Source organism: Oncorhynchus keta, chromosome 18 (genome assembly GCF_023373465.1).
Source record: "Oncorhynchus keta strain PuntledgeMale-10-30-2019 chromosome 18, Oket_V2, whole genome shotgun sequence".
Lineage (NCBI taxonomy): Eukaryota > Metazoa > Chordata > Actinopteri > Salmoniformes > Salmonidae > Oncorhynchus > Oncorhynchus keta.
This window is the reverse complement of record NC_068438.1, coordinates 19697659-19710652: the sequence shown is the minus strand read 5'-3', so window position 1 is coordinate 19710652 and position 12994 is coordinate 19697659. Positions and strand designations below refer to the sequence as shown.

The following is a 12994-nucleotide window of genomic DNA, read 5'->3' as shown; positions in this document are numbered from 1 at the left end:
AATTACAGGCCTCTCATCTTTTTAAGTGGGAGAACTTGCACAATTGGTGGCTGACTAAATACTTTTTTGCCCCACTGTATGTACATACAGGTTTTGGCACAGATCCAAATACAGGGCATAAGGGCAAGGTGCTTTTGAAGAGTCAGCAGTAGGTGTTTTGACGACGAAGGGGTTGCCTAATCTGCTTTTGGGGACCAAGGAGGAGACAAAGCCTTTTGTGAAGTGTGTGTGTATCAGTATCTTTGTGTCGAGCACCTTCTCACCTCTGAGCCGGTGGCTTCCAAGATGGTGGGATGAGCGCTCTCAGGGGCCCAGGAGATGCACTCCACCACGTGTTCGTGCTCCCGCAGCTCGGCCTTGCACTCTTTGGACGCCACCACCCACACACGCACAGTCTGGTCATTGGAGCAGCTGGCGATCAGGGTGCCATCCTGATTGGGCCGGACCATCCTCACCCACTCCCTGTGGCCCGTGAACGTCTTCACACAGTAACTGACGGGTGGGAAGAGGGGAGAAGGGTTAAAGATGGTTGCTTGCTTTGCAGAAGCATAGGGAATTTTTCAAAGAACATTTAGGCTCATGGTGAGCACTGACTGCTATTATGCAGTGTACTTACCCAGTGGCCACCTCCCACATTTTAATGGTTTTGTCCCTAGAGGCAGATACTATATGATCTCCATTGGGCATGATGGCTACGGATGAAACATTGTGATCGTGTCCTGGAAAACAAAAGATAATACAATGAGACCTTTACTCGGCGGCAGGTAGCTGAGCCAGTAACCAAAAGGTTGCTGGTTCGAATTGTCAAGCAGAAAAGGTAGAACAATTCTGCCCTTGAGCAACCCCCAACAACAAATGCTCACCCAGGCACCTATGACGTCGATTTAAGGCAGCCCCCGCACCTCTGATTAAATATGGAAGACAAGTCTCGGTTTAACGCATTCAGTTGTGCCACTGACTAGGTGTCCCCTTTCCCTTGGTGACTGAAATATCTATTGGTGAAATGTTCAAGTACTGTACTTCAGACAGTGGCAGTGCGAAGTTGGGCTAAAAGCATTAGCCAGCAATTCCTGCCAAAACCTTTCCATTTCTGAATGCCACCCACTTTGACAAGAAGTCCTTAACCATCCCCTTGATAAAGTCCCCGGAACTAAACATGCCATAAAATAGGTTTTGTCCAAATGAGCCAATTAACATGTGTAGTGAGACAGCCAATTACACCCAGGGTGTCTTTGTTCCTGGAGAAGAGGCAGCTAATTACCTAGTCACCAGGGCAGCCATTTTTAATCTGCTAAAAAGATACAGAAATGATAAGTAGGTTCTAAAAGGCAAGCTTAAAATATGAGAAGTGTGCGTGTATGTGTTGGGGAGCACAGTAGCCCCACAGTGCGCTACTGGCTGTTATAATAATGGGTGGTGAAAGCCTCACAAAAGGGCTGCTATCTGGTGCTGAGTGAAGAGGATAATTAAACTGACTGTCCAAAATCTCTCCTAATCTTCACTACCAAATCAGCCAGCCTGGTGGGAGGGGGAAGGATGCAGGGAAGGAGGGGAAGAGGATGAGAGAAGGAGAGGGAGAGGAAGATGGGGAGAGAGAAAAGGTGTTGATGAGAAAGGGTGAGGAAAGAGGGGAAATTGGTTACGGAGAAGGGAAATTGGTTAAGGAGAATGGAAGGAGAGAAGGAAAATTAGAGGAAGAAAGGAACTCAAGGAGAATGAAAGGATGAGAATATGAGGGGATGGGAGGATGACAGGAAAGATGGCGCAGTGTAACTGGCAGGCGCAGAGAGAGAGATGGAGACAAAGAGAAGAGGTCCCCAAGCTCTCGTTTCTTCACAGTGTGAACACAGCCTGTCTGTTTTGGGGCAACATGCCAGCTCTAACTGACATGGTGTAAATTACACCCAAAACGGATTCGAGAGAGACTGCTAATATCTCACACGCGCACACACACACACACTTTAAACCTTTACAAGTCAAACATGGATTAAAAAATGACTGAGTCCGAGTCAAGAGCTTATTTTCAGCTTATTTACATTCAGCATTCATATTCATTCATGTAGTATACTTCTCAGTCAGGGCAATTTGAGACATTTTGGGGGAGATTTTAAGGGGCATATGATGTCAAACATTAAGTTTTGATATGTTTTAGGAGCTCTCGGCAGTTCCAATGGAATAGGAAAACCACTGCAGTGGTGTCCTCCTGTTTCAGTGGGGCCTGAAGGCACACGTAAGATATGCCGCCTCAATTTATGCAGCAATTAGGATTTAAAAGAGGGGAGGGGGCAGTGACACTGCCTAAGGACTGGTACATTTAGAGTGCTGATATGAGAAATAGCACCTTGTCTTGAGGGTGTACGTGTGTGCGAATACAAAAAGGCTTCTCATATTCTGCCCTCCAAATCTTAATATTAAACGGTGCAAATGACTGAATTCCTGAGAGAGACAGAGAGATGGTGAGAGAACAAGTCCCCACCGCCTATAGGAGTTAGATTGGGGAGGATATTAAGAAGTGTGGAATGGCTGGCATTAACATTAAAGCCTGTGTGACAGATCATTTGGTTGTTGTGTGAAGCTCTTTAGTGTCACTGGGTTTTCTGTGAATTGGAACAGATTGCCATGAACTTCAGTGAGGATGAGCCATAGCATACATGACAATGAACAGCATCGGTAGCACCTGTGTCCCAACACAGCTAGCACCCATCCAAACACATTCTCACATACACGTCGGGAATTGCTCATCCATGCTTTGCCTGAACCAAAAAGATATACCACACCATCCCTGGTCCTCCTCATAGTCGAAGACATATAATATCCTCCAACCAGTCCCACCCATCCTCCCCTGTCCCCTCACCATGCATGGTTCTGATGCACTCAAAGCCCTGGAAGTCCCACAGCTTGATGGTCATGTCTGCAGAGCAGGAGGCCAGCAGCTTGCCAGTCTGGTCAAAGGAGATGTCCTGGACAGAGTCAGTGTGGCCCTTCAGCGTCCGCTCAAAGTCTCCTGTCTCATAGTCCCACACCTGGTGAGGAGAGAAAACACTATTTCAGCTTCTGTCTAAACATGTCACACATGAAAATGAGAACAAACACACCTCAGATGAGAGAGAAGATAACACATGAACACACAATTCTAAACTTCAGCTGCTGTGTGAACATAAAACACACATGAACACAAACACCTGAACAGAAACGCACACCTAAGCTGCTCTCAAAAATCTAAAAATCTTCACAGAGACCAAATACCACAGTCTAGCCTAGCCTGCACCCTGTGACACTGCCTCCAGGCTGAGAATGGCAGAGAGAGATGGGGATAGCAGATCATATTGATGTCATATCACAGGAGTTCCAACACACCCGGGTGGGGTGCCAGACAAACTCTAGACATTAGCTACCACAGTTCACTGTCTGAGATTCGTCTCCAGAGCTCCAAATAGCACAGAATCATGAACCTACAAGCCAGACGACGTCTCAACATGCAAACACAGACCCCAATACATATTAAAATGTTCAAAATCTTCCTTGTCTGATTAAATGACTGTTTCTAGAAGACTACATTAGTCTGTGAAGCGTGTCAATTCAAATATCCTCTTATTGGGATAGTCAGAAGGAAATAATCCAAAAGTAAGACTATGGTGGTTCAATAAATATGAGTGTCTATACTGACAGTGGGATTTGAGTCTTAAATAAAAAGTTCAAAAACACTAGTTTGGCTGCATCTCAAGCATAATGGCTATCACATTACCCTGTGTTTCCAGGCAGACAGGCACTGTGGGGATAAGCTTTTCCTCCACCGCTGAGCAAGCAGGGTGGTGGGGGCTGGATTTTGGCAGACAGTGACAGAAGCCCCCTCCTTCTGCCTCATTTGGGCTTTCTCCACTGCCAACTCCACCCGCCCCCTCTCAAGTCTAGTGTACCACAAAATCCACCCAGTATGGCGTGGTGTTAAGTCTGCCAGTACCACCAAGCCCATCACTTGGTCTGCTGAGCTTGTGCTACCTATGCAAGTGGCGGGGTAGTGAAACATGGTGGTGCAATTCCAGCTTTTATGACATTTTCGTCTGCAGACCCATGTAGAATATTAGCTCAGTAAAGTGCAGTCTAGATGCACGGAAGAAGGTCATTAGGTAATAAGGTCAGAGGAAGCTAACCTGAAAATTAACTGTGCTTATGTACTGACAACAGCATAAGATTAATTTAGTGTTTATGTTAGCCACTCGTAACAATGTGGCTCTAAGAGCGAGAGACAAATTGATTAAGTATTTCCATTGACCAACTGAAGATAACCTATATTCAATTTAAAGAAAAACCAAAATACCAAGGCAGTAATTAATATAGGCCCACTTGTGAGAGAAAGACACTATTAAATAGTCACTAAAATAATGGGGTCCAGTATATGCTAAAGGCATATGTCGTTCTTGCCATAAGCAGTAGTTCACCTCAAGCTGTTCAGTCTAGTTTTGTGTGACAGGGTTTCTCATCACGATGCAGAGAAAGGGAGGTGGGGGGAAGCGAGAGCGAGAGAAAGCGAAGGGAGAAACCGAGAGCAAGAGAGAGTGAAATAGAGAAGGCTCACTGCTCACAAAACCTGCTGATTTAAATACTGCCAAGGCGGCGAGCTCAAGGCTGGTAACAAGTTTTAAAAAAAGGATTGTATAGATTTGCTACGTTAGCAGAAGGGAGAGCAGTGGACAAGGGAAGAGAGGGAGTAAGAGAGGGAAGGAGTGAGAGGAAGCAGTTTGTCCGCAGAGCACCAAAGCCCTGTGACAATTACTCCCTGCATACTAAACAAAGAGGGGAAAAAAGAGACTAGTTTGACTGCAGGCAAACTAACACAGCCATAGCGGAATGTCAAAGAGAGAATGTCAGAGGAAGAGAGAAATAGAGAGAATGTCAGAGTGTGCAGAGCTCTTAAGTTCAGCTCCCCAGTATAAGATTTAACAGCAAGGTTTGGAGGGAAAGTAGGGAATAGAGTGAGGCGAGACAGGCCAGGAAAGAAGAGGGGAGGGGGCAGATTGTGAGATTTGGAGCTTGATTGGGCCTGCTCCGGGTTGGATGGATAGTGGTCGAGGCGGAGGGGCCAGCACTCAAGCGGAAGATAAGGGGGAGGGGGGTGCTGGGAATGAAGAGGGGTAGCTGGGGGGAGGTGGTGGCGAAGTAAGTGGTGCCAGAGGAGGCCCCTTGTGGTAGTGTAGTCAAATAGAGAATGAAGGGTAGCATGGCAAAACAGAGAACAGGAGTCTGATTCCACATTAATAAAATATACAGCACAAATATTTATACGGAACAGAGGAACTGGGGCATGAAGGTATCTAGCTGTGGTAGAGCAGCAGACCAATCCTGGATGGCTGTAAAAATAGCAATGGCGGACGAATCAGGGTGAATGAATGAATAACAAGGAAGCAGAGCTTATCGCTTTGGGAATGCAGCTAAAAGCAAAACACAGTGTCCTTTTATGAGCATCTCTCCTCTGTTATTGTGAAAACAATATCTAAAGAAATCCACACACTCACAGAGTATATTATACAGCATAAGCAAATCCAATGCAAGTCGATGGAGAATGAGGCCTGCTACAGCATTCTCCCTCTTTCTCTCCCTCTCTCACAAGCACGTGTCCAAAGAGTATAGTACAATACAGAAACAGCTGTGATTAACAAACGACAATGAGTGGAATCATATATTTGGCATATTTAAGCAATAAAGCCTGAGGGGTGTGGTATATGGCGAATATAACACGGCTAAGGGTGTTCTTATGCACGACGCATCGACCATTGCCATTGTAAATTTGCCATATACCACAAACCCTGAATGTGCCTAATTGGTATTATAAACTGGTTATCAACGTTTTAAAAAATAAACATTTTGTTATACGGTCTGATATACCATGGCTGTAAGCCAATCAGCATTCAGAGCTCGAACCACCCGGTCATAGAACAGGTTAAATAACAATACTATGCTTTAGAACAATTCAATTCTGAAATGTATTTCAAAATACATATGTTGAAGTCATTTTCTCAAAATGCCAACTTTGATTGGCACTAGAAGTATGACAACATTAAAATATCAATGTGGCCCCTGATTACACACTTGTACTATGCCTTATTGGTTACAGTTATACATACACAGTCAACACGCATACAAGTCAAGTAGATGAAGTAAGTTGCCAAGACAGCGTTGGGAAGTTGTATGGGGTGGGTTGCTGGCATCCCCTATTATGATGATCACGTTGTTTGTACATTGTTTCACTGTTTAGGCAGTCTTCAGGGACCTTGGCAACCAACCTGGAGAAAAACTTAGAAAGAGTAAAGACTGTTGTTGTTTATGATGATTATTATATTCTACTGACCTTTATTGTGGCGTCCTCGGAGGCGGACACCATGACGCTGAAGACTGGGTGGAAGATGACGCGTGTGACAGGGGAGCGGTGGCCGCTCAGTGCGTACTTCTCCGGCGGGCGAGGGATCCACTCTTTGGGGTCACGCTTCTGGGCTATGGGCCCACCTAGGGTGATCTCCTCCTTGGCCTCGTTCAGCTTCGACTCCAGCTCCATCACCTGGGAGGGGGGTCAGACATGCCGACAGACATGGTGACTCAGTTACCATCACAGTAAGATATGTGGTATTACATTATTACAGAAGGAAACTGGCTGTTTTCATCAGGTGGGAAATGTACCACTTACAATGTAAAGCACTTTGGAATACAGTACAGTGTATACTTTGTACTACGCAAGTACAAATGGCTAATATAAGCTTGCTGATACATGGAAATCTCTGCAGGCAGCTTCAGTGTACTGCTAAGCAACCACATGAGAGCCAGCCATATCAAACGATCTCATCATATCATAAGGGCATTGGGTTAACACATTCAATTCCTTGAACTGTAACCTTTTTAATATGCCATGTATGGTGAATTTATGATCAGATGATGTTCCACCGCAGTCAGGGGCCGAGACTAGCAGACAGAATCCCCACCAGCATCCCTGAAACAAACCACAAACCTTCTTTTGTAATCTGATGACTGAGGTCCATTTCTTTTCCAAAAGGCCGGCATACTTCTTATCCAATTCTTCATTCTGGTTGGGGATGAAAAGAAAGAAAGGAGTTAGGAAAAGAACGCTGCATGCACAGACACACAATCTAAACACAGAGCTTAGCTTAGGCCTAATCAGTGGGCCCTATGGTCTGCCTAGGGGGCAGCGGAGGTTGCATGCAGTCTGTGGGTACAGTAATAAGGAGTGTGTGTGTGTATACACAGTAATAAGGAATGGGATTTACAACCCTACAGCCAAACAGTGGTCGCACCACAGAGGGTCAGACTTGAGGCTAATTGTAAACACACATACACACGGAGACATACTTACGGACACACACACACTTCTTAATCCCCCTCACACAGGCTAATCTCCTGCAGACAAGGGCTTACGCCCTCAGAGTCTGCTGGGGATGGACATTAACTTCCGGGAGCCCGGCAGAGAGCGGCTTCCACCTGGAGGAAAGGCTAGCAACAGGGGTATGGCGGCCATTTTACGAAAGGGCGAGGGTGGGACTTCTGGTGCATTTTTACAGGCTGGCTAGGGTAAGGAGTAAGACAAACTTAAGTGAAATCTGTTACGGGTAGTAACAAAGATCAAGGCGAGCAATTCACCTAGAAATGAGCCTACATGTTCTATTCAAGGAAGGCAGAAAGGGACAAAGAAAATAAGTGGTTGGTGTACTTGTGGCATATGAAGCCCCTAGCTCTTGATCGTGTTGTGGGTGCCAATGAGCCAGGGGGAGGTTGAGTTACCTGCAGCTGAGCCTCACACCTGCCTCTACAACATGCTAATCAGACAGAGTCACACTGAGCAGGGTTACACACACCAGGTGGGTTCTTATCCATCCTCCCACACAAGTTACAGTCTAGACAACAGCACTCCCCAAGACACATGAAGGTGGAAGCAGTCAGACAGTGTGGTACACACAACTGCTGCAGACACCATTTCTGCGGTCTGAAATATGCGCGGGGGCGCAGATTGATAAAGAGGGGGCTATAATTTCAATTATTATTATCAATTTGATCATATTTGTATTGTTTTCCTTTACTTTGTCCTGCACTGTTGGAGCTCAACTGGCCGTGTGGCTTATAAACACTAAAAAAGGGAAAGGGATGGAGTGTTTGGTGAGAAGAGTTGGTACTCAAGGTCGACCGATTAATCGGAATGGCCGATTTCAAGTTTTCATAATCGGAAATCAGTATTTTGGGGCGCCGATTTGCCGATTCTTATTTTTTTTTTATACCTTTATTTAACTAGGCAAGTCAGTTAAGAACACATTCTTATTTTCAATGACAGCCTAGGAATGGTGGGTTAACTGCCTCGTTCAGGGACAAAACGACAGATTTTCACCTTGTCAGCTCGGGGGTTTCAATCTTGCAACCTTACAGTTAACTAGTCCAACGCAATAACGACCTGCCTCCCTCTCGTTGCACTCCACAAGGAGACTGCCTGTTATGCGAATGCAGTAAGCCATGGTAAGTTGCTAGCTAGCATTAAACTTATCTTATAAAAAACAATCAATCATAATCACTACTTAACTACACATGGTTGATGATATTACTAGATATTATCTAGCGTGTCCTGCGTTGCATATAATCTGACTGAGCATACAAGCATACAACTGTGCGGTGGTAGGCAGAAGCAGGCGTGTAAACATTCATTCAAACAGCACTTTCGTGCGTTTTGCCAGCAGCTCTTCGTTGTGCGTCAAGCATTGCGCTGTTTATGACTTCAAGCCTATCAACTCCCGAGATGAGGCTGGTGTAACCGAGGTGAAATGGCTAGCTAGTTAGCGCACGCTAACTAACTAGAGGGACGGAAGCTCTACTGTTACACTGGCAATACTAAAGTGCCTATAAGAACATCCATAGTCAAAGGTTAATGAAATACAAATGGTAGAGAGAAATAGTCCTATAATTCCTATAATAACGACAACCTAAAACTTCTTACCTGGGAATATTGAAGACTCATGTTAAAAGGAACCACCAGCTTTCATATGTTCTCATGTTCTCATTTTCTGAGCAAGGAACTGAAACGTTAGCTTTCTTACATAGCACATATTGCACTTTTACTTTCTTCTCCAACACTTTGTTTTTGCATTATTTAAACCAAATTGAACATTTCATTATTTACTTGAGGCTAAATTTAATTTATTGATGTATTATATTAAGTTAAAATAAGTGTTCATTCAGTATTGTTGTAATTGTCATTAGTACAAATAAATAAATAAAAATTGGCAGATTAATCGGTATCGGCTTTTTTGGTCCTCAAATAAATCGGTATCGGCGTTGAAAAATCATAATCAGTCGACCTCTAGTTGGTACATATTTCCATTGTCTCCTCATGTGGTGTTACTAATGGGAGAGAATGGAAGAGCCATGAGGGGGAGAGGTGAAGGGATAGGTGTAGCACAACACTTAACTTCTCTGGTGATTCAGTACAGTTCTATAGCAGGTCACTGGCATCAGTTCAGCTATCAAACAAACCAGCAACAATTCAGATTGACAGCCTAGCCACTGTTTCAATGGGGAAGAAACAAAAGAGAAAATGTGGAAGTGAGGAGTACTGCTATAGGCACATAGGGGAGGTGTGTGTTCTGAAGCTGAACTGCTGCTCCTCAGAAATAGAAGAAATAGCTCTGATGGAAAATCAGAGGTGTCCAAGAGAACAGTTGCTGCCTCGCTCAGCACTTGGAGCGATAAAATGGGAGGAGAGGTTCACAGGATGGAGGGATGAAAGGAGTTGTGGCATTGTGTCCGTGAAGAGAGACGAAGAGCGGTTGAGAGGGAGGAGAGAAAAATCTGATTTGCCATCTGCCAAGACCCTCTGCCGACAGCTTAACACACAGTCAGTCAGTGATCCACACACACACCTAATCACTGTGGTCTGCCAGTCTAATCAGCAGGGTGTGTGCGGGCAGTGCCAGACGAGAGGTGCGGCATGCTGTTTCGTATACTACCTTCAACACCACTCTGCTCACCTACATACCGCATTACAATATTTTAGGAGGTCTTAAAATAAACCCAAGACAAAGGCTGTGTAAATGTAGCATTAGGGGAAATGCCTCCATTCTCCATTGGTATAACCTACTCATTTAACAGGTAATAAATAAACTAGATTAAGGCAATGGAAGGCTGGAATTGCCAGCATCATTAGGGCAAGTTTTTAACACAATCCTGCCACGGTGTGCCTGTGTGTGTGGTGTCAAATGTGTCAGGGAGCTTCTCTGTCCATAGCAATCTATTATTCAGGCTGTTTCCACTAACTAGGGAGGAGGTATAGAAATATGTGCTATAGAAATATGGAGGAAATTACAAAGACAGGGAGAGGAAGAGGCAGACAGAGAGAGAGCGAAGGGAGCATTTACATGTTACCCTGCCACATGTTGTCTTGGCGCTTTGTTTTGTCTTGTTTGAGGAGAGACTGTACATTGAGGTAATTCAAAGGGCACTTTTTTCCCCAGGGCTTTAGCTGCTAGCTACCTGCCATTACATTAGCTCTGATAGAGATAGTAAGGAAGACAGGTTATCTTCAGCTTCTGTTCCACTACCTGACTGCAGCTTCTCCCTCGTGTGTTGTGTGTGTGTGTGTGTGTGTGTGTGTGTGTGTGTGTGTGTGTGTGTGTGACAGACAACCTAATAATGACTCTAGATTCCCTTAGCTGGGCTCAATTGGCTTCAGTCAGACTTGTGCCTGCGTCAATTAAAAGGGGGAATAAAGTGGAAATTAAAGTGGTATTGTTTGGGTAGGCTTGATTTATAGTGAGCATGTATTATTGTGTGCGTTTGTGTGTAATGTTCCATCGTTACTCACCACGTCTAATTCAGCCTCCTTCTTGAAAGTTGAATATGCCTCTTCATATCCATTTGAACGAAGGTAATCAGCTATTGCTCGATTTCTGAAATAGGACAAAAGAAACCAATTAGTTATCTTATTAAAAGCAGTTGAGATTAGAGTTTCTCTTGTTAAGAAGATGAGACATTTATCTTTAAAATGGAGAAAAAGCATGAGTCAGGGATTTGACTACAGGTAAAACAAAGAAAGAAAATAAGTGTGTCTGAGTAACAAGTAAATTGCATTGGTCTTTTGTTTGACATGTGTTAAATAGAAAAATAACACGCACGGCCACACGCTCACAGACCAATTTGACACAGATAGATAGCACATGTGTCTGCTGTCGATAATGAGCTCTTGTTGCTCTGGGCAGATAACGGAGGAATCACTCCCCACAGAGTAGAAAGAAAATGAAAACTAGACTACTGTACACCACAGAAACACCCGCAGACAGACACGCACACGCTCTCCTGACACACAGCTTTTCTACAAAATCCTTCACATGAAGACCAGACATGAGCCAAGTGAAAGCCGAGCTAGAGGTATGAGATGAGATGTTGAGATAGACATGACAATAGACCAGGCAGACAGAAGCAAACACAGTAAAATGACTGCCTGCCTCTTCCTCTCTTTGTTCAGGTTTGGGACAATAGACAGAGGGACAAGCACACACACATACGCTTAACTGAGCTGTAGATCAACCCTAGGACTACAACTCAGGCTAAATTTACCCACCAAGGGCTAGGTTATTTTAGTGGCAAAAGTCATTCAGCTGAAACTGTTGTCTAAACCAGGGTTTCCATTAGGAAAATGTAGCGCAGGACATTTGACCAGTAACATTTTAATTTAACGGACCCATATCTATCGGTTAATACCCTCTGTAGTGACTTGCGGACGGAGGCCGAGCAGTTGCTTACCAGGCAGTGACGCAACCAGTCAGGATGCTCTCGATGGTGTGGCTGTAGAACTTTGAGGATCCGAGTACCCAGTGCCAAATCTTTTCAGTCCCCTGAAGGGGAAATAGGCTTTGTCGTGCCCTCTTCACAACTGTCTTGGTGTGCTTAGACCATGATAGTTTGTTGGTAATGTGGACACGAAGGAAATTGAAGCTCTCAACCTGATCCACTACAGCCCCATCGATGAGATTGGAGGCATGCTCAGTCCTCCTTTTCCTGTAGTTCACAATCCCCTCCATTGTCTTGATCACATTGAGGGAGAGGTTGTTGTCCTGACATCACATAGCCTATAGGGAGGAGATCAGAGACCTGGACATCTCTTTGTCAGTGATCAGGCTACTGCTGTGTCATCAGCAATCTTAAATGATGGTGTTGGAGTCAGGCCTGGCCATGCAGTAATGAGTGAACAGGGAGTACAGGACGGGATTGAGCACACACCCCTGAGGTGCCCCTGTGTGGAGGATCAGCGTGGCGGATGGGTTGTTACCTACCCTTCCTACCTGGGGGCTGCCCGTCAGGAAGTCCAGGATCCAGTTGCCGAGGGAGATGTTTAGTCGCTGGGCCCTTAGCTTATTGATGAGCTTTGAGGGCACTATGGTGTTGAACGCTGAGCTGTAGTCAATGAATAGCATTCTCAAAGGTATTCCTTTTGTCCAGGCAGAAAAGGGCACTGGAGTGCAATAGAGATCGAGCATCATCTGTGGATCTGGTGGGCCGGTATGCAAATTCAAATCAAATCAAATCCAATTTTATTTGTCACATACACATGGTTAGCAGATGTTAATGCGAGTGTAGCGAAATGCTTGTGCTTCTAGTTCCGACAATGCAGTGATAACCAACAAGTAATCTAACTAACAATTCCAAAACGACTGTCTTATACACAGTGTAAGGGGATAAAGAATATGTACATAAGGATATATGAATAAGTGATGGTACAGAGCAGCATACAGTAGATGGTATCGAGTACAGTATATACATATGAGATGAGTATGTAGACAAAGTAAACAAAGTGGCATAGTTAAAGTGGCTAGTGATACATGTATTACATAAGGATGCAGTCGATGATGTAGAGTACAGTATATACGTATGCATATGAGATGAATAATGTAGGGTAAGTAACATTATATAAGGTAGCATTGTTTAAAGTGGCTAGTGATATATTTACATCATT

At 44.5% G+C, this 12994-nt stretch overlaps 1 protein-coding gene across 3 annotated transcripts in view; it reads right to left on the bottom strand.

The window, feature by feature from the left end:
* LOC118372750 (lissencephaly-1 homolog A-like) overlaps nucleotides 1-12994 on the bottom strand; it is a 63990-nt gene that overhangs the window by 11611 nt on the left and 39385 nt on the right. For all 3 annotated transcript variants that reach the window (XM_035758739.2, XM_035758738.2, XM_035758740.2), the window contains 6 exons: nucleotides 10847-10931; nucleotides 6998-7072; nucleotides 6347-6553; nucleotides 2855-3023; nucleotides 617-719; nucleotides 264-492 (listed from right to left, as the gene is read on the bottom strand). In XM_035758739.2, the coding sequence (XP_035614632.2) occupies nucleotides 264-492; nucleotides 617-719; nucleotides 2855-3023; nucleotides 6347-6553; nucleotides 6998-7072; nucleotides 10847-10931 (868 nt within the window). The remainder of the gene's footprint in view (nucleotides 1-263; nucleotides 493-616; nucleotides 720-2854; nucleotides 3024-6346; nucleotides 6554-6997; nucleotides 7073-10846; nucleotides 10932-12994) is intronic.